Source organism: Prionailurus bengalensis, chromosome B3 (assembly GCF_016509475.1).
Source record: "Prionailurus bengalensis isolate Pbe53 chromosome B3, Fcat_Pben_1.1_paternal_pri, whole genome shotgun sequence".
In the NCBI taxonomy this organism is placed as follows: Eukaryota; Metazoa; Chordata; class Mammalia; order Carnivora; family Felidae; genus Prionailurus; species Prionailurus bengalensis.
This window is the reverse complement of record NC_057355.1, coordinates 83,300,795-83,321,654: the sequence shown is the minus strand read 5'-3', so window position 1 is coordinate 83,321,654 and position 20,860 is coordinate 83,300,795. Positions and strand designations below refer to the sequence as shown.

The following is a 20,860-nucleotide window of genomic DNA, read 5'->3' as shown; positions in this document are numbered from 1 at the left end:
AAATGATTTTCCTCGTCTTTCAGCCTCTGCAGGCTGTCCCAAGTCTCCATTTCTGTTAATGACCTATTGCTTCTGTCTGATTCAATACAGCCCACTGGCTATGGAAATGGCAAGTCTCAGCAGGAGACAACAAAATGGTCAGCAAACAGGGCTGAGCCATGTCATTTTCCTCAAATACTTTCCCAGGAATGAAATGACAAGCTTTAAAATGTTGTCTTCTGCTCAGGGCAAATATTTCTTTATTAAACAAAAGTGCACGTCCTCTCGTTTCCATTCAAACCATAGCTTTAAGTATGTCACTTGAAAAACTTTAACAGCAAAATGATTTAATACCTAATATTTCCCTTATAATTCTTCTCCGTCTCTTCCCCACGTCCACTTTGGAGTTCTAATACCGGCTGTGTCTGTCACTAAAGGCTGTGGGTCCTTAGCGAGGCACTTTACCTCTCTGGACCTCAGTTTCTTCATCCTTAAGTGGAAAAGGGTAACAGTACCTAATTCAAAAGATGGGTCAGGGGACCAATTGGGATAACGCATGTAAGCAGCTGGCTCAGCGAGTACCTGTCACACAGTTAAGTCTCAATAAATGTGTGCTAATATACATAATTATTATTCTTCCCAGATTTTGCATAGTTCCGTTTAAAAGTCTGCATCCATCCAAATTACTCTGTGCTCGGATCCAATTTTAACCGTTCAATTTTAGAGAATCCACAAGTTACTTTACTTTCCAATGTTCTTAGCAGAATCAGACGTTTTTCATACAAAGTTCCCATTCTTATTTAAATGAAATCCTTCAGATGTTCTACAGTGAAGACTGAAATAAACAGTGGCAAGGGAGGTATCCCACCAATTTCAGTGCATGACACGTCCTGAGAGGGGACTGATTTATTTCAGTCTCAAGTTTTCCCCCAATATAACTACATCGTAGTCTTCAAAGAAAGCCAGGTTAGATGATTATCAGTTAGTTACCAGTCTGGCACATGCTGTTTAGTAACCTTCCAGTAGTTTGATCTGTAACAATCCGATTCCTTCTAAAAAGAAAATAATAGAGCTTAACTGTGAATCCAGGGAAACTCATCATTCAGCCAAGATAACTGGTACCAACTCAAAGGACCAGGCCTGGGTACTTTATATTTAGAAAGACCCAAGAATGTCTTCCAGAAGATTAAATGCTGTCTAAATTCTGGATTGGGCTTTTACATTCAGTCCACCTAAATGTGATCTCAAGAGAGGATACAGTTGATCTTACTATGCATTATTAAATAGTTACTGAGTTTTATCTCCTATGTGACTACAATTCTAAAAGTATAATTTAAAATGTCATTGAACTATCCTTACGGATTAAAGATGCAATTAAAATAGTCACTGATATTATCATTTGCCTTTGTATTTATGTAGAACTCACAGACTTCCCACTCAGAAAAAAAGAAATTTCTGTTTCTTTAGGTCAATTCTACCCTTGGTGTAATCTCCATACCAGACTAAATTTACTAAAACATGGTATCGCCCTAAACGGAAGTATGAGAGTGGATTATCTCAGAGGGTATTTTTCTGGTGCCCTGAAGGGTCACCTGCATTTTTTATATCTTTAGAAATCAGGCAAACAGCTCCTCTGACCTGCCAATTCCTGCAGCAGCTATCTAGCCTCATGGGAATTTGACTAGGCTCTTCTGTGAGGGTAATTCTAACCATACACATTTTATTCACCCAGTGTAAGAAATACTTATAATAATTTCACTAATTCACCCAAATGCTTCTTTTTCCCAACAGAGGCAAAACAACACCGTATGGCTTTTTCTTCTCTTCCACAGGATTCTATTCTGCTCTCACAAAATAACACTGCGTCATGGATCTCTTACCTTGCAATCCTCAATCATCAGGCCCTCCATCAGCAAGTGTCTGGGAAGTGACATTCACAAGGCACTAGCGGACCTAACACAAAGAGCAGGAGCCTCCGTAACCTGGAACATCTGAGGCAGCTCCAGGGCTGGCCCACAGGTGTGTGCCTGCCTGTGGTAGAGCCAGAATGGAGCCTAGTAGTAACCCCTGGACCCTCTAGCAGGCGCCCTATAGAGCCTTCCTCTTACTAGTCCCTACAGATATCCATTACTGTGGTCTTTTAATAGATATAGTATTGCCCAAGTCTGGCTCAGAAGAAGAAAACCACTTGCCAACGTGTATCAGCCACGATGTGCTGTGTAATCTCTCTCTTGAAATCAGCTGTTTTTCCCATAACTGTTTTCAAAGGACAAGGATCACAGTGCCACCTCGCTCGATTTACAGAAAGTCAAATGTACAAAGGGAAAAATAACCTTTGATAGTGAGACAATATTTTATTTACTTTCATTTTTCGCAGCTGTATTTTTTGACTTTTCAACATTTTTTTCATTTTTTTTCTGGAATTTTGCATGTTAGAGGTATTTGATCACATACGTGTGCACAGATACACGCACAAAGTGGCACAACTACTTATGGAAGATTCTTCTGTAATAAACTCTCGGTCTTCAAAAGGCTAGTGAAGTAGACTGCAGATGTGACATTATCGTATAATAATTGTTCAATTATGTGTTCCATTTAGCTCTTATTGTATTTAGAGAATTTTTTAATATCTTAAACCAATTTTGATTCAATTCTTCTGAGCCAGACTTTCCCCAAGTGTTTTGTAGAAGCCCAGTGTTCCCGGATGCTCACAAGTGTCTGCAATCAGCTTAGTTTGGGCAACAAAGCATATAACTGCTCCCCAATCCACCCCTGCAAAGCTTTCCTCAAACCCAAAAGCTCATAGGGTCCAAAACGCTTGTGAAATTCTGGATAGTCAGCTGAGAAAGCAAGTCTGGCGATATTGACTGTGATTTGGTTCCATGGTCAATGATAGTCAGCTGGTATCACTGTCTCCTGTCATCCACAGCTGATGCTGGTAACAAGAATATAATGTTTACTACCACCAAGGCCTACTCTAAAGCCTAAAAGGGCACTGTAATATGACCCAGATTTGTAGGTGTCTACATGCATCGGGAAATTATTCATATTGATATTTGACACATAACCCTAAGATATGCTAAGACCTCTGTCCACTTTGAAAATTGGAAGTACAATTATCCTTTTGCTCCACTTTAATCTCCAAATAACCCAGCAACCTGTAGAGCCCAGAAAGAAAGATATGTTTCCATACCTTCGACACAATCTTCCTGTCAGCACACACTGAGCAAAAGCTGTGCAACCACAACATTGCTGCTCTTTTTCTTCCTCCCTGACCTCGAACATACATGACCATGCTACTGAACTCCTATATTCTAGCGAGGCCAGGACCCTCAAAGACTCCCACAGAGACCCACATGAACATCAGACTTAAAAGTGGATGTGTGTGGTGAGTGAGGGTGGCGAACCATGTAACAGTAAGTTTGTAGGCCCAAGAAGTGCTGGTTGACCAGCTCCAAGCTGGAGAATCAGATTCCCACCTGTTGCTTCAGGATGAAGCCCAACTGGGCCAACTTCTGTTAAGTAGTCATCATGCACCAGGTGCTGTGTATAGTATCTCATCTAATTCTTACAGCAGTCTGGGAGGTAAAAATCACTGCCGTCTTCATTTGGGGGTGAGAAAAATGAGGCTTCGAGAGTGTAAATAAATTGCCCAGATCTACACAATCAAGATCGGGGGTTTGAATCCAAACCCAGGTATAACTGATTCAAAAGCCTCTAGTCTACATTGTACCAAACTGTGTTGGTCTGTTCTTAGTCTTCTCAACTTTTGCTGGGAATGCTGGGAGACAAAACCATGACTCATATTTGTATCTCAGCATTTTCTCCACTCTCTGATGCAAATAAGACACCCCATAAATATTTACTGAAGCCTAGAATTAGTATTGAGACTCATTGTCTCATTTACGTGGCCCCCCTCAGGTAATTTTGTGATCAGAAATCCCTCACTGTTAGCACTAGTTCTAGTCATGTAGCAAAAACCCACATCTTCCCTCCTCAGTAAGTTACCTCAAACCTCTCCCCTTCCCCACAACCTCTCATACTACTTCTCAGGGAACGATGCCCTTTGTCTATTTTGCAAATCAAAGTTAGCAAGGTATCTGAAAACCTGAAGGTATATGTATGTACCTGTCTTATAGGTACGTGTGCCATCATAAAACTCCCGCGAAGTTCTTCCTTCGGCTCTTGATGTGGAAAGATGCCCATTCTGGCATTACAGGTAATAGATTTTGTGCAACATGTATGAGGGGAATCATATGTGCACTTCAAAGTCTCCGCCACACAATTTGGTAGCAACGGAGGATGATTGCTTTTACCTTCTGGTTTTTCGGGACTTGCAACTGGCTTATTTCCACTTTTCCAAGCAAATCAAGGTGACTGTGCAGTATGATGAGAAGAATAATGGCATATCCCATTTTGGCCTAAAGGAAATGTTGATTCTGGAGTCTCTTTATAAACTCTACTTTTTCTAGCTCCTTCTAGGTTGCTAATGAGATTATTCTGACAACTCCTTTGGTTGTTCAGAGAATGATTTTCATTCTCAAGGTGAAAATATATTCTTACTACCAAATTTAGAATTTTTACCGTTAACTAGCTTACACTACCAAATATAAACACCATTTATGTAAACAGATAATTGACATTGTGTTCAATAAAAATACTTGCTTTTAACCTGAGAGGATTATATTAATAATGCTCCTGTATTCCTGTATTCGTAATGATACTGATAAGTATTAACATTTCTCCTCAAAGTCTTGGGCATGATCCTGGACTACCCAACATACAGACAAATATTAGCAGACACTTCAACACATTCTATATATCAGGTTTCTGGATTAAGCACTTTTAACTGTACTATCTCATTCAATCCTCACAACATGCCTGCCGTTGGCTACTATTTATGATTTTCTCCATTTTCAAGGTGAGGAAATTGAGGCATAGAGAGGGCAAGAGACGGTTCTAGGTGTACACAATTACTAAGTGATGAAATTGGGATGTGAACTCAAGTTAGCTGGATGCCCAAATCCATGCAATAAAAGAATCTTCCATACTCTGTCCCGCATCTAGAGGAAATGGATACAAACCGACCTGGAAACAGAGAGGTGAGATGAAGCCCTAACTCTGGGGTTAACTCTGATTTTGCTAATAACTTTTTTTTTCTTTCATTTACTCAACAGTTATTTCTTGAGCATTTATTATAGGAAAGATTGAAATTTTACACTTAGAATATTCTACTATTACCACTTGTTCTGGCCCACCTCTGAAGGATATGGGAAACTTATACTACATTTAATGGGATTTGACCTTTTTATTTATTTTTTATTTAAAAAAATTTTTTTAACGTTTTTATTTTTAAGACAGGGAGAGACAGAGCATGAACAGGGGAGGGTCAGAGAGAGGGAGACACAGAATCCGAAGCAGGCTCCAGGCTCTGAGCCATCAGAGTTCGACTCAGGGCTCGAACTCACGGACCATGAGATCATGACCTGAGCCGAAGTCAGACGCTTAACCGACTGAGCCACCCAGGCGCCCCAGGATTTGACCTTTTTAGAACAAAGTTTCATGACCTAGTTTTCCAAAGTATGGCAAATCAAGAGCCTTAATGTTTCATATGTATGTTTCATATGTGTATACATATGTGTGTGTGGTGTAATACATACCACACACGCGTGCACACACACACAGACACACACACACACAGACATGAGTTAAGGCAGCAAGGATTTTTTTTTAAGGACAGGTTTTAAACTTTCACAAGCATAAAATATTTTCTTACACTCAATCATGAATATGATTTTATATGACTTGTTAATTTTGAAGAGTAAATCATACTTTTTGCCTTAAAATGCAATGCTCAGGCAATACAGTACTGTGAAATAATGGTTTGGCCATCAACTTCCACATGCTTTCGTTTTTCAATTTTGTGAATGGGGATTTTGATAAAATATACATTCTTTGGCTAATGTGAAGACCAGTGAGCTAATCCTTGGCAAACCACACTGAGATTCTCCAATGAAACCAATTTCCTAAGTATAAAACATTAATCTAGACAGCAAATACATGTGAAATGCAGAGCAATGCCTGCTTCATCATGGCCCGGCATCTTCAAGGACGTGTACATTGCCGGTAGGAGACCCACATGACTCCTCTAACATTCACTTGTCAAATTAGATAAAGGACATACACATCTCTTTTATAAACCCTCTTTCAAAAGTTATGAGTCACTCATCTACGTTTTTCAGTTTAAACTCAGGTCAGTTTCTAATAGAAGCTGTGAATTAGCTTCCAACATTAAAAACATTTTCCTATCAATGCTGATACCTTATATGAGGTAAGGAAGGGAGACAGAGTTAAGAAATTTCTACTTCTCTTTCTTTTCTTTTTAAATAAAAACACTGTAAACCTTACTTGCAATTGTTTTACAGCTCAATTGATAAGGTGTGTTCCTTTTTTTTTTTGTTCAAGAAAATTTAAAAGCAACTAATTTAAATATGCAAAATTATCTTGAGTTGTTCATACAAGTGAACTTAAAAGCCGTGCAACACAGGAAAATTAAGTAATTATGCCTCCAAGTTATTTACTGCAATTAAGCTCATTTATCATATGCAAATTAGTGCAAACTGGTCTCATTAGTTACTAAATTACTCAATATGAGCTGAACAATGTAGCACTCCAGTTTGTAATGAAAAATCCCTGTAGAGGCAAGCAGTATCAATTAAGCTAATTTGCATATGCAAATATATTCACTAACTTTCTCTTTTTCTATATTTAGTTTTACATTTTCTTACCATTCTGGATCACAGGGAGACCAAAGGGTCTCTCACCTTTCTCTCCTTCTTCTATCACGGCTAAAGAATACCTCTATTATTTGAAGTTCTTGTATTTTATTTTAGCACTGATATCCAGCAGGATGTCACTTTGCCAACAAGGACCACCAGGAGTAAGAACATGCAACTTCTTAGAGATAATCATTTCTTTTGTAAGTTTCAAGAAAATAATAAATAAGGGTGAAATTCCAATTCATCAATAAAATGGAAAACAGACTTGAACATTATCATTCTCTTTCATAGATGTTTTAAAAACAGTGCCATCAAATGTAAAATGAATGTTGGCTTGGCTAGGCGGAAGCTTAAATAAAATAATGTGGATCTTTGCAGGCATCAGCTTTGGAGCTGTTTTAGCAATTATTCACTTCGCTTTGTCCAGATGTTTGAATCGTACTACTCAACCTTTTCATAGTCTCTTGCCCAATGAGATTCAAGGAGATTCTTGATACCAATACATTTGGCATTCTCTACTTCCAACCTCGACGTTGTTCTAGACAGCTTCCTCTGCCTATACAGCTCATCTCTAAAGAATCGTTTTCTTAGTCTTCTGCAACTGAACCAGGCCTAGAGATGGGAGCAGGACTGTGCCTAGAATACTTGGATAATAACAAAGATATAAAATGTCACAAGGTACTGTTTATTTTGTTTTCCTTACTACACCAGCTACAAATTTTTAAATATTTCTGGCAGGCAACTTAGATGTTTTCTTCTAATAATAATGCTGCAGGACCAAAATAGTATACAGACAAACTAGACAGGACTCCAGGATACGTCCCTAACCAGTCTTCACAATGTGATGAATAATGGAAACATGGACATTTCAATGTGAATCTCGATTTGATTTTTTCCCCCAAATTTGATCCCAAACAGCTTTTTTTTTTTTAATTTTTTTTTCAACGTTTATTTATTTTTGGGACAGAGAGAGACAGAGCATGAACGGGGGAGGGGCAGAGAGAGAGGGAGACACAGAATCGGAAACAGGCTCCAGGCTCTGAGCCATCAGCCCAGAGCCTGATGCAGGGCTCGAACTCACGGACCGCGAGATCGTGACCTGGCTGAAGTCGGACGCTTAACCGACTGCGCCACCCAGGCGCCCCCCAAACAGCTTTTTAAAAAACCTAGCCTCCTCTTTTACTTGAGATATGACTCTACTCTGTATACTATGGATGAGATGTTGAGAGAAAGAAAACCATCATGATTAAAATCTGACATTTTATTGAGGTATCTGGTGCCATCCATCTCACCCACATAAATCTATGACTGCTTTGCCTCTCAAAGAGAAAAATAGCTACATTTGAGTTCCCTTCCTTCCCACCATTTTAGGTAAATACATACCTTAATTCAACTGCTCTGCTAAGGTAATGGCCAGATTTATGGCCTTCTTCTACAAGAAGGTTGTTCTACCAATAAATGAGCCTTCCGAAAACACTCCCCTAGTTTTTCTGGGGAAGACAGGCAGTCATGCAACCATTCTTCCCAGCCTTTTCTGATCCACCAGCAGTCAGAGAAACTCAGGTGTTATAATCCTACAATGTTTTTGATGGTTCTCCCTTGGTCTCTCTCAGGAGACCTGTCCACAGGATCCTCTGGTAGCTTGGGGCTTGAATGTTTTAAGAGCAATGCAAAATTTCTTCATGTCCAGAAATATTGCAGGGTCAATGACACAGATATGGGAGCGTTCATGGAACACGGCCAAGCGCAAAGTGACACATAGATATCATGCTTCCACCATTCTCTCTCCTTAGGGCATTTCTTAAAGAATATTCTTTTTATTCTCCCAAGACAGCTTCAATAATAAAACATGTGGGTACTTATTAGGATTGTATTCATCTAGCTCACAAAATTTTACTGTAATATCTACAACTAGTTAGGGCTAAAAACCACTTTTCGCTCACTTATATATACTTATAGTATGTAATAGCTGCTAGCAGTGATCTGTATTGCCCAATGTAATATAACATATATGTCTCTCTCTGTGGTTCACCATAATGTACTAATAGTGAATACAAACATGAACCTTAAAATCTTCCATGTACAAGGTTTGATGTGATTGTTTTGTTTTAACACCTGTGAGGTGAGTAAAGCAGCATGACTACGGAATATGCAAAAACAATACTGCAATTTTAACTAACAATTATGTAAGCATTATTTACAGAAAGAAAAAAAAACTTAAAACCGTCTGCTAAGGGCATGCAAATAATTAAAGTACTCCATTCATAAATCTGCACCTAAGGGAAAGTCATTCTACTAGTTAATTTTATGAGGTACGAAGATGATATTTGTGACTATTTTGTGTTTCATTAACTCTGATAAGAACATATGAATATTCTATCTGATCTCTAAATTGGGAAAGTAAAAGTAAATATCACTCATATTTCTTGGTATTAAGGAAATCATGAAGTGGGAATAACAACGCCCTAAGAGAGCTTCTAAAGCAGGAACCAAATGGGTGCTTAGTCACATATACTATATTCAGGAAAGATCCCACATAACGACCTGAAGTTCTTGAATTTTTTTTCTTAGCTTGTGCAAGAAGCACAATTCCTAATCTTGACCCCTTGCCCTTCTGCTCCTCATCTGATTAATACAAGTCAAAGAAGAACAAAGTGAACTAAAATGACTTGACTCAGGCCCAATACATACACTCCACAGTCCTACATGTGCAAGGCTGGCATCACCTGAACCCTCAACTCTCCTGCAGAAGATCCCTCTGCTTTAAAAGTCATGCCTGAAACAGCTACAGGTTCACTGGGGCCGTAGTACTGGTCAGAGTCATTATGGAAGCTTTCACGGGAATGATGTGAATGGCCACCCCAGAATCGCACAGGGCACAGCCTAGGCGATGGCCTTGCCACCACCCACCAGTAGTAGACCATTAAAGTGGAAAATAACACTGCAGCAGTTGATTTTATATTGATAAAACACCATTAAGTTAAATGTTCCCCCATCTCAGCAGGAAAGAAGTCAAACTGTAGAGGACACAACATTTTTATATTTTCCTTAGAGAAAAATGGCTAATAGGATATACATAGCAAAAACACACACTGCAGTCCGCAGGATGGGTGAAGCAAAAATTAATGAGTCTATGTTCATCCCTCACCCCCAACTCTCTACACAAAGGAGTCCTTAGCCCACCATCCCATGAAACGTCACTGGGGACACAGGCAGCAGGGAAGCCTGGGCACTTGGTGCAGAGAAATCATAGGCATTTTTTGAGCCCCATTCTGGCATTCTGAACTGACTTCTATGTCACCTTCCAAATGCCACAGTTCCCATGCCTACCTTTTTGACCACATAGGTTTTTATGAGATGTTTGCTAGGGAAGGAAGGGGAGGAAAGAGCAAAGAAAGAATTCATCCCTGTTCTCATGAAGTACTTCACCAGGAAGTCTCCAGACTTCACCAGGAACCCTCCTGGTGAATCAACCAGACTTCACCAGGAACCCTCCTGGTGAATCAACCAGACTTCACCAGCAACCCTCCTGGTGAATCAACCAGACTTCACCAGGAACCCTCCTGAAGGAAAATATGGAAACCATCTTATGCTTGCAGACCCAGTGGGATGTTGTTCAATGTGGTTCTGACAAGGGTCTAGGGGCTCAACAGTCTCCTGCAAGGAGGGAAGAAAACTAAGACAGCTTAGAGAAGGCTTTTCTTGTTACTATGACTTTCCAAGCCCTTCTTACCCACAATTCTAATATTTCATTTAGAAGAATACATACAGCTTTTCCCACTCCTTAAGTACTGGTGTTAGAATCAAATGATATGAAATTCTAGTTTCTATGACAATTTCAAAATTATCTACTGCAACCATGCTTGCGGGCCTGAATTTCTTGAAAGCCTCCCTACCAGGATACTTATGCTTCCCCTTGGAGCCAAAGACTTTGAACATATTCCAAATGTGGACAGCCCTATTTAGTTTTCTTGAATAAAGGTGATTTTTTTCATCCATTTCTCTCTCCCGCACTCTGAAGCCACACGGAATAGCTAATACTTTTTTCACATGACATCTTCAAATAGAGAGGACATTAATATCCCTTTTAAATCATGTCTTTTCCAAACTAAATTTCACTAAACTCTCTGTCCACTCCTCATGTAACATGATTTTCTAGTTCATGCACCAGTCTGGTTATTCTATTCCAAATGACACTCAGTTGTCTATATTTTTCTTAAAGCATGTTGTCTAAGTTGGGTGTGACCAATCCTAAGAGCAAAAGAACTTAGCAGCCTCATTCTAGAACCCTTATTCTCTCAATGATGCCAACTGTTGAACTGACATTTGGGACAACCGTTATATATCCTATTTCCATTAAGCTTACATTAAACTCCTAAGTTTTGCATTTTATATTAAATTCTTGCAGCAGCCAAGACACCCTTCCTTAAAGACTTTGGACTCAAATTTCAGAATGAATTGAGAGGATAATAATCTGGGGCTACTGTTTAGACCATTTGTTTCAGTGACTAAGTCTTATGCACTGATTGCTTCAGAATATAAACTGAAGTCATCCTGAATCACATCAGAATCTAACAACGTATACAGCATGGCTCATACAAAACTTACAAAGGAGATTCTGAACAAAGTATGTACAGGAAAAAAGGAAATAAAAATTTAAAGACATAGGAAGAAATATCCCCTCTGTATCCCTAAAACCAGTCTACCACAAAGGAACTGCAAATGTGTGCATGATAGAATAACAAATCCCAAAGTGTACTTCAATAAACATCAGCTATATAGGAACTTAACAGACATTAGCAGAGAAATGTCAGAATAAACAAAAATAAGCCAAGTAAGGATTTTCAGGGCTTAAATGTGCAAATGTAAATTGTGACATCTCAGACCTAAGGAAACATCAAAATTATCTCAAAAGTCTGTTAAAAATCATAAACTTCTGGGCCTCACCCTGAAGATTCTGCTTTAGTAAGAATGTGTCCTTCAAACAAGTATCTCAGTTGATTCTGAAGTTGCCAGCCAATGAGCCAGCTCACAGAACCACTGAGATTTGACCAGGGAGAATCTGATGCTCACAGTTTTCCTGGGTACATACTCTCAGAAACAATATGCTAGATCCAATGAAAAGCATAACTAGTTTTTTCAAATAAGCTGCCTACATAACCCAAACATGTCTGCTTTTCTAATCCTATATAAGAAATGTATCTTACATAGTTAAAAAAAAAACAATCTTTGGCTATGTCAACATTTATCCTGGTAGCAGAAACACTGTAAAACAATTATCCCTGGATGTGTTGAACTCACGGCAACGTCGTAAGGGGAAATTGTTTTGGAGTAAGCGAGATGCTGAGCTTGGGATGCATCTTATCCAGGACTAAATAACTGTAGTTCTGTCCTCGTAACCCTCGCATTTACTTGTCATGGAATTCATTGGCCAAATCAGTTATTATTATTTGTCTCCTTTTACTTAGAAATGTACCTTAAAATTTCATTCTGAGAAAGCTTATAATTTGGGGAGGCAAACGTGAGGATTGAAAGCGCTTATGAATACAAACTCAAGCAAAGAACAACTGAAATTTGGCAACACATAAAAATGTCACATTACTGTCACAACAAAATTTTGCTCTTCCAAAAACAATATATATAGCTCCAAAGACACACACATATATCCACTTACAAATGCAGCACACACACAATCATTCTGGGAACAGCCAGCTACTATACATTGCACATCAACTGAATAGTGCAATTTATCTCAATTATTACAGCACAAATAATACTTGCCCTCCCTTTCTCATTAATATTCTCTCAAGAGATGGCTTTCTAAAAAGAAAAAAATAAATTCATAAGAATTTCATAATTGCAACATAAAACAATAGTCATATACACAGCTGATATCTAAAAATGTATTTTAAATCAAGACTAAACACATGGATTTTTCTCAGTAAAATATAAGCAAGCTTCTTTCTCTTTTAGTTACCTGCAAAATGTGACTTCCCAAATGTGCTTCAAATACTTCAATGGCCAGTGCACTGGGGCTTCTCCTTCGTTGTGCACCTATAACTTATTAAAAAACAAAGAAGAAGAAGAAAAAGAAAAAAGAAGAAAAAAAGTTAAGTTGGAGCTCTGAATCGCACCTTTTAATTTCTAATTACATCACTCATCTAGTTACTACACGAAACATCTGAAAGAAACCCAGCCTCGTGTTCATTTCGATTCTGCGTTGCTGAGCAAAAGCAGAGACTAGGCTAAATTTTCAACTCAGAATATTAATTTCTGCAAACACTAACCAACTACATTCAGACTTTTATTCTTTTAAATTTTCATTTTGGACTGTTTTTCCTACACTGGAGCAAAAACCTGAACGTTTACAACATTCCTTTAAAACAAATGGGTAAACTATTTTTCTTCAAACGTAAGGATTGTCATTTTTAAAGCATACGTGTACTGCCTCCCCCACCCCCTGAGAAATCACCCCAGAGACCTAAACTTTTCGTATCGTCTAGGCTAGGAAAAAGCAAACAAGAAAATTTTTTCACGTTCTAGGGCAATAATTTTATTACAATTTAATAAGCACAACATGTCGGATAAGAGATTCCGATTAATGACTGTTGGCGCTAGCGTTAAATGTCTCAGGATGGCTGGATCTCATATTTAGCCAACACTCACATGCAACTATTCCTACAGGACCCACACGAAACCCAGGCGGACCCTTGCCTCCAGCGTGCCTCACCAGGTCAGTGACCGTTTTCTTATCTGAATACTCCGGTTCCCCTACTAACTTCTCGTCGGTGCTTCCCTTCCTGAATGCCCACCGTGTGTTGTCCGTGGGCACCTGCACTCAAGGAGCCCCCACCAATCCTCAACAAAGGGGAGCTTAATGCAGGATATTTCTCAGATCCAGGATCAAGGGTCTTTCCTTCACTAATATTTTTGCATGAGGTCATGATTTGCTTTCAAATCTGTTCCGGGTATTTTTTCTTTTCTCTTTCTCCTTCTCCTTCTTTTTTAAAATAAGTTCTCAAACACAAAATTCTGCTTTACCATAATTTGTCAAGGATATATTTAGATCTTTCCCTTAATTCCAGCAAGTCAATTTCTCAAGTGTTCTTGCTTTTCTTGACAATGTTATTATGAACCTCTACCTTCCTCAAACCTACACACTATGAATTGAAAAAAAAAAAAAAAAAACCCAAATCCCCACCTTCTTACTTCTAAGAACACTTTCAGCTAGTTGACAAGAAAATTCCAGCAAAATGCTGCTGGGATAATTCTGCTTCATTTCAGTTACTCAGTCAGTCAGTTGGATCCATAGCTTAGTAGGGATTATAATATAAATGTACTTATGATTATTGTGCTGTGCAGAAGTAGGCAGTTTACCCCCGCAATTGTGAGTTAGTGTCTGCAGTGTCTGAAAGGCACTTTGAAAATAGCATGGGTGTTAAGTATCATTATGACTGGCAAGAGGAAATAAAAGGGGCATTTTTTTTCAATGGGAAAATTTATAAAATATAATTGAAGAGTGATTATTATCAAAGAATATTCCAGCTGGAAGGGATCTTAGAAATCTCTATTCCAACTTCCTCATTTGCTTCAGAAGCAAAACACACAAAAATTTTAAAATAGAAAACTCAGTTTTCTATCCTAACATTAATCTTTGCTATAAGTATAGACTTGGGATTTTTAAAAATTTAATATTCAGATATATTTAAGACACTACTACTGTGTGTGTATGTGCACATTTCTGATTAAATTCCTATTCTAACATGCACATTACTCCCTTCAAAACTCCTTTGGCATTTTTGATAATGCAGCTGTCTTGCTGAATACTGTTTTCAGTTTCTAGAGTGTTAATTGCACATTATGGTAGCTTGGTGTGAATGATCCCACATGAATAAAATCTGCAGTCTTTTTTTTTTTTTTTTTAAGATTGTTGGGGGGAGCTTCTGGGAGGCAGGAGGGTTGAAAAACTTCAAAAGTGTCCACTCTCTTTTTGAGGCAGTAATTAGGATCCAGAAAGCTCCTTATTAATAACAGTTCATAATTTATGGGCATCTCAGGACTCCCAATTATCAAGTTCAAAATAAACCACTGCACTTCACAGAAGAAATGGGCTGGTTTGAGAGAACATAGACTGTTCTCCAAAAAGCTGGATTCAGAAGAAGGCCAGGAGAGCAACAGCCACCAACCTACAGAGGACCCTAAGCTTCACAGAAAATATAAGGAGAGGTTTATTTACTAGGAGGCCCAAGAGGCATGCTCCAGTAACAACAGATGGCAGGCCAACTGCCTCCTGGAATGATAGGAACATTGACTTTAGTGTAGTGCTGCAGGGGTTATTCAAGCCTGGCCATTGATGGCCTTTCTTTTCCTGCCTTTTCTTCAGTTAGGGCTCAGGCTCTACTCTCAGTAAATGCTGCCAATGCATAAATAGTACGGAATTTTATTAAAAAAAATTATTAGTCAGTCTGGGGATCCCACATGTCTTCATCAGGTCTTCCATCCATGAGCCCTACCTGCATAGTTATTCTTCTTTGTTCCTCAGATCCTCTAGAAACGAAAGGGTGCGTCCCAGTACATGCTACCATCACACACAAGTATCTTGTAAGTGGTTTCATGCTATTCTATCCCATGGCATTTTTATGGCACTGGAACTTCTCTTGATTTATATGTTTTGCACTTATGCAGGTGATGTGGGGCTGTAATGACAGTTCCTAATTTTACAACCAACATAAATATGTTAAACAGGAGCCCATTATGCCCCCGGTTGAAGCCCAGCTCTGACTCCAGCATTACTGGTAACGAATAGATGTTAAATATGCGCTTCTTGTTTTGTATTTTGTAGCCTATCGCATTTGGAGAATGGAGACAATAATCTGGTAACTCAGGAACAATGCAGATGCAGTTATTCTGTTCCTCTACGTTCATCTCATTCCGCTAACAGAGTATCATTAATGCCCAAGAAAAACTAAAGAGGTGTTTCCTCCATGAGTCCATCATTTTCAGCAAAGTAATACACAGCTTATGTATGAGGCTCTCTCAGATTTTTGATGTTTGGAAGTTAACAGTTTCTACAACCATGTGGTTGTCTAGACGCAACGTACACTTATTGATGAATGGGTCACTGTTTCATCTCATTTACAGACATATTTCACTTATTTGCTTCCTCAGATAAAAGACATTACCTTTTGAAATTTAAAGAGCACTAATTAAATTAACTGAACAAAAACACAAAACAACACATTGCTAAACAAATGGAACATGGAACCCTTATCTGTGACTAATGTGTCCCTGACTCACTGACAGTGAAGTGTGAGAATTGTGTTAATTGAACAGCTTATACAAACAGTTGAAAGAAAGAAAAAAAAAACAGCAATACAGTAATTCAACTTCAAATCTGATTCAGCATTTACTGAGTATCAACTTGCTGTTGAAAATCGCTAACTACTGTAAGGTAGCTGGTGTCATAAATCCTTATAAACAGTCCAAAAGAAAATTGTAAGCAATTCAAAACAAACCTAGGCCCAGTACCTAATTATCAACAAACACCGCAACACTCATGTTTTGCCAGGGTTAAAAATAAAGCACCTAGAGTTTAAAGAGACTTTAAATGCAAGAAATATATAGAGTGAGGGATTTTTAAATATCAACCAGAGAAATTCTGATTGTTTCAGGAATCTAAAAAGATACGATGAATCATGAGAACTGTGAATTTGACTTTTTTCTCATTAAAAAATGGAAGACACCGAAGGAAACCACAATCTGAAACATGTACCTGAAAAATTAGTTCTGTCCCTCAACAATGTCAGCAAAAATATTCCAGTATAGACTCTGCCTAGCTCGTGAGGTGGTCTTTGAGAATTAATTCGGTGCAGTAAAAGATGATCCCCCTTTTGGGAAATAGACCACACACCCCCAGTCATATTCCTACCCAGCACTTGTCACCTTCGGGGATACACAATCGCCAGGAAGGCTGAGGATTAGCGCTCAGTGGGAGTTTGACCTATTCAGCCAAAAGGTCAGCTTGCCACAGAAGAACCCATTACAAAACAGAAACAGGACAGCTCAGTGGACACACATAATGAAAGAGGAAAAGTCTAGGGCCCTACTTGCCTTGTGTCCTGCACTGCCCTTTTCCTTCCTAACTCTCCCCAACCCCCATTTCCAGAAAGGGTGGAGCTGCCCCAGCTCCCAGCACCCAGGGTGGTGCTGTCTCACCAGCACAGTTCACAATGGGAAGGTAAACCACAGGCAGGAGAGAGAAGGGGGCTTGTTACTTAAGAGATCATTTGAAAAAAGATATGTGAAGAGGAAGATGATATTGTGAGTCAGTGTTTCCAAAGGATGGTTTTATTAGGAAGAAGTGGTCATTGGCAAGTAGGAAAGACCACGGCAGAGGCATTTTCACATCCAGCCCCCCTCCATGGGGAGCAGAATGGCAAAATGGATAAATACAGGTAGTATTTCAAGAACAGAATCACCCACCTAGTAAAAAGGCAAACTTTATGGCTGCCCTCTGAACCCATCCTTCGAGGGGCAAGGCTCTGTTCCCACACTAAGCATGGGGGGTAGGGAGGACGAAAGGGCATGCTTAATGGAATCTCGGACATCACTCCCTGGGCTTTAGCACTTGGGCTGAGCAAAGTCAGGGTCTGGGAAAGAATGAAGTATAGAATGCTTAATGAGTCTTTCCATGGCTACCGAAGAAAAGAAAAGGGATTTCCCTTGAAGAATCTCAATTAGCCTCCCCTCACTGTAGGCCAAGGGAAACCAGGAAGGGTTTTCCCAGGAGCCTAAGAAGTTTACAAGGAGAGTGTGTGTGCCTGTGTTTCCCTATCAAAATAACAATTTCTATGTCTTCACTTAATATGGGACCTAATCTTCAATCTGAAACTGGTCCTCACAACTTTGCCTACTGCCCATATCACAATTTGCATCCTTTCAGCTGTGAACCCTTCACTGGTTGTGCATGGCTTAGAAAGCAAGGGGATTTCAGGTTGGGAAGGAGAGGGGACACTGGAAAAAGTAGAGCTCAATACCAACTTAACAAATACAAGCAGCACTGTCACTGAAACTCTGTTGTCCCCAGCACAATATATGGTGTTTCCACACAATTCATCATGTTAATATCTGAAAAGAAATAATAACGGAGCTTTTTCAATATACTGTCACCAATATTAGTTGTGGGTTTTTTTTTTCTTTTTAAAATACAGATGACCAAAATCAAGAGTCTGACACTTAACCAACTGAGCCACCCAGGCGCCCTAGTAATTTTTAAACATCACAAAATACATCTTTATAGTTCATATCCCCGAACCCTATGAACACATTACATTACAAATTGAGACAAAAGAGAGGTATTTAATCCACTAAAATAATTGAAACTCTAAAAGGTCTTATGCCGATTTAAAAATTCTTTGATGCAACACGTTTAAACTTCTCCCACAATTTGAGTATGGATTGAATGCATTAGCCAAAAGCATTAGAGATGATATGACTGTGAAAGTATTAATAAATATAAATACATTGTTTAATTTGGGAAAAAGAAACCATGTCTGCTTTTCTCAAAAAAAGGGGGGGGGGAGGGATACCTATATGGCTTTACCTAGTAAGAACTAAGGGGAAAACATGCAAACTTCAATAAATCTGGTTAGCTTAGGGTTTGTACCTCATGAATTTCTTATCTTCTGAAGAACTACATAGTGGCCATATGATTTTGAAAGACTTTTCCTTATGATTTTTGACATCAAAATGGTAAAGTCATCTAAGAGGGAAATAGCACCCAAGCACTGCTGTAATAAGTCTGGACAATGCTTCTGCGCATTTGGTCAGCAACAAGTTACAGGGACTTCTTTCACGCCATTGTTTCCTCTCGAAGACTGACTTTGCCCCCTCTGCCTTCCTTTTCCTTGAAGGAAATGAGAGTTTCTAGCTACCAAAGAAGGCACTTCTCCATCTGTAGCTGGGGAAAAGGAAACATAGCCTTTGTCTGACAATCTGGTAGTTGCTACTGGAACTATTATATGTCCCTCATAAGGGCTACGATAAAGGGTGATTAACATTCTTCATGAGAGAACTGAAACTTCCCGTTGACAATGAAATTCTTAAGGCAAAGGGTTAAGCTGCTGCTTAGAGTGACAGCACCTGAGAGAATGATGAAGCTCTAACATCAGCATCTCTTGGAAAGAAACCTCGGGAAGATGCAGGCATGATCCACAGTCTGTGTGGGGTACATGCAGGGAATCTTTAAGTGATTCCAGAAGACACAGGCAGAGAAGAGCAGAGCATCAGACCGGACAACAGATGAGGAAATGCTTGTTAGAAATCTAACAGGACTTTGCAAAAAAAGGAAGATGGTGTTACTTGATTATTGCCATTCTACTTTCTTCATTGTGTCAAAATAACTATATATATATATATATATATATATATATATATATATATATATATAAAGGGGGCACTTTTAAAGGACCAAAGTCCTACAGTAACTTAAAAGACATCCAAGACTTTACAGAATGTTTCTTGGCTTCAACAACTTGCTACATGGGCTGCTTTGGGGTGTAAAGTTTAAAGCTAATTTCATCCTCTTTGCACAGCAAAGGGTATGAGCATTTCCTCTTTTCTTTACAAAATAAATAAAGGTAGGAAGGTTATTGATCATGACTGATTCCAGTCTTTCAATTCCCAGCAGAGATATGGAATATGGTGGCTTGCACTCCCTCTCCACCCGGGGAAGCTTAAAGGAGTGTGGCAGTTATAAGGTGACTTCAGAATGAAGGATGTAGAATCTTTGAGTGGTGGGAGTCTTGATTGTTACCTAACATGAACCCAGCCAGAAGAGAGAAACGATTTCTGGCTTCAGGCTACAGCAACAAACACATACTGACCCTTAACACACGGCAGCTGCTCTTCTAGGTACTAGGCATACAAAGATGATATAAGATGCAATCCACTGCGTGAGGCCATGCTGTGTAATAGAGGCCAAGTGGGCCATACAGACACTGGCTGGGGCTCAGAGCCTGAACAGATGCCTGCTTCCTGACTACGATGGGCAGGCTATAGTTTTGAGTTTCTTCTTTTGTTGTTATTATTGTTTTTGTTCTTATTCAAATTCCCCTGCTTCCAATGACCACTTTCCTCTACAAATCGCCCACTCTTTGTCAGGAAGAAATACTGTGTGTTCTCATGAATTAAGTGCATAGTTTACAAAAAGGACACCAAGTACTCTCTGATCACAGCTCTTAAAGGGAAAAAGAGATCACATCAAATTTGAGATTTCAATGCCAGAGTCACTCTGCAAAATTTAATGCTTATCTTTTAATTGATAGAAATGATCTCCCTCACTAATAAGCTGAAAATATTTTCAGAATTTTCAATTTTTAATGGGGGCTGCATTTGGTTTGCTCCCTCAGTAGGGTCTGGAGAGAAAATGCAAGGCTTATACTTTCATTTTGAAAATGCTCTTAAAATCTTTTCAGTCGAGTGCTACCATACTGTTGTCACCCCTTCTGACCTCAGGGGCTCAAAGACTGTTAGGGACATGATCCTAACCCAACAGGAAGGGGTAGAGATTAGCCATGAATCACTATGATGTAGGTCAGCACTTGATGGTAAAAGGAAGAGGTCCACATCTGTTATCTTGATTTTTTTCCCAAGCCTGATCCCAAAATTTCATGTTATGACATTTGTAACATCTGCTACAAAGTCTGAGGTAAGTCAGGCACAACCTTATTACTTCTAGTCTAATGCTCCATTCATCCTTCAGGCTTTCCCAGGCCACTGATATGACAGGGAGTGAAGAAACGCTGGATTGGAAGGAAGCAGCTTGTGTTTCTGTGGGAGGAAGAAGGCAATGTCTCTGGCCCTCTCCCTCTTCTCTTCCTTACGCATCCATTCATGTATTCAATCATATTTGTATTTCCTCCCCTACACGCCCCCCCCCCCCCACTTTTGTGCCACAAAGCTTGGCAGTGCACTTAGGGACTTTCTTTCTGCCCAAAGTATGGTCAACATAAATAGCTCCATGAGGCACTGGGGTGTTGGCCCAAATGACACAATGTTCTGCTGATAATAGCACCTGCTTGAAAGTCATTCTGATCAATTTC

General features: G+C 39.2%; 1 protein-coding gene across 4 annotated transcripts in view; it reads right to left on the bottom strand.

Annotated features, from left to right (window-relative positions):
- Nucleotides 1-20,860, bottom strand: part of NPAS3 (neuronal PAS domain protein 3) — an 856,869-nt gene that overhangs the window by 430,877 nt on the left and 405,132 nt on the right. For 2 of the 4 annotated variants that reach the window (XM_043555965.1, XM_043555963.1), the window contains one exon: nucleotides 12,736-12,812. In XM_043555965.1, coding sequence (XP_043411900.1) covers nucleotides 12,736-12,812 — 77 coding nt within the window. Of the gene's footprint in view, nucleotides 1-12,735; nucleotides 12,819-20,860 lie in introns of all 4 variants that reach the window. The other 2 variants (XM_043555962.1, XM_043555964.1) reach the window with 1 other exon arrangement.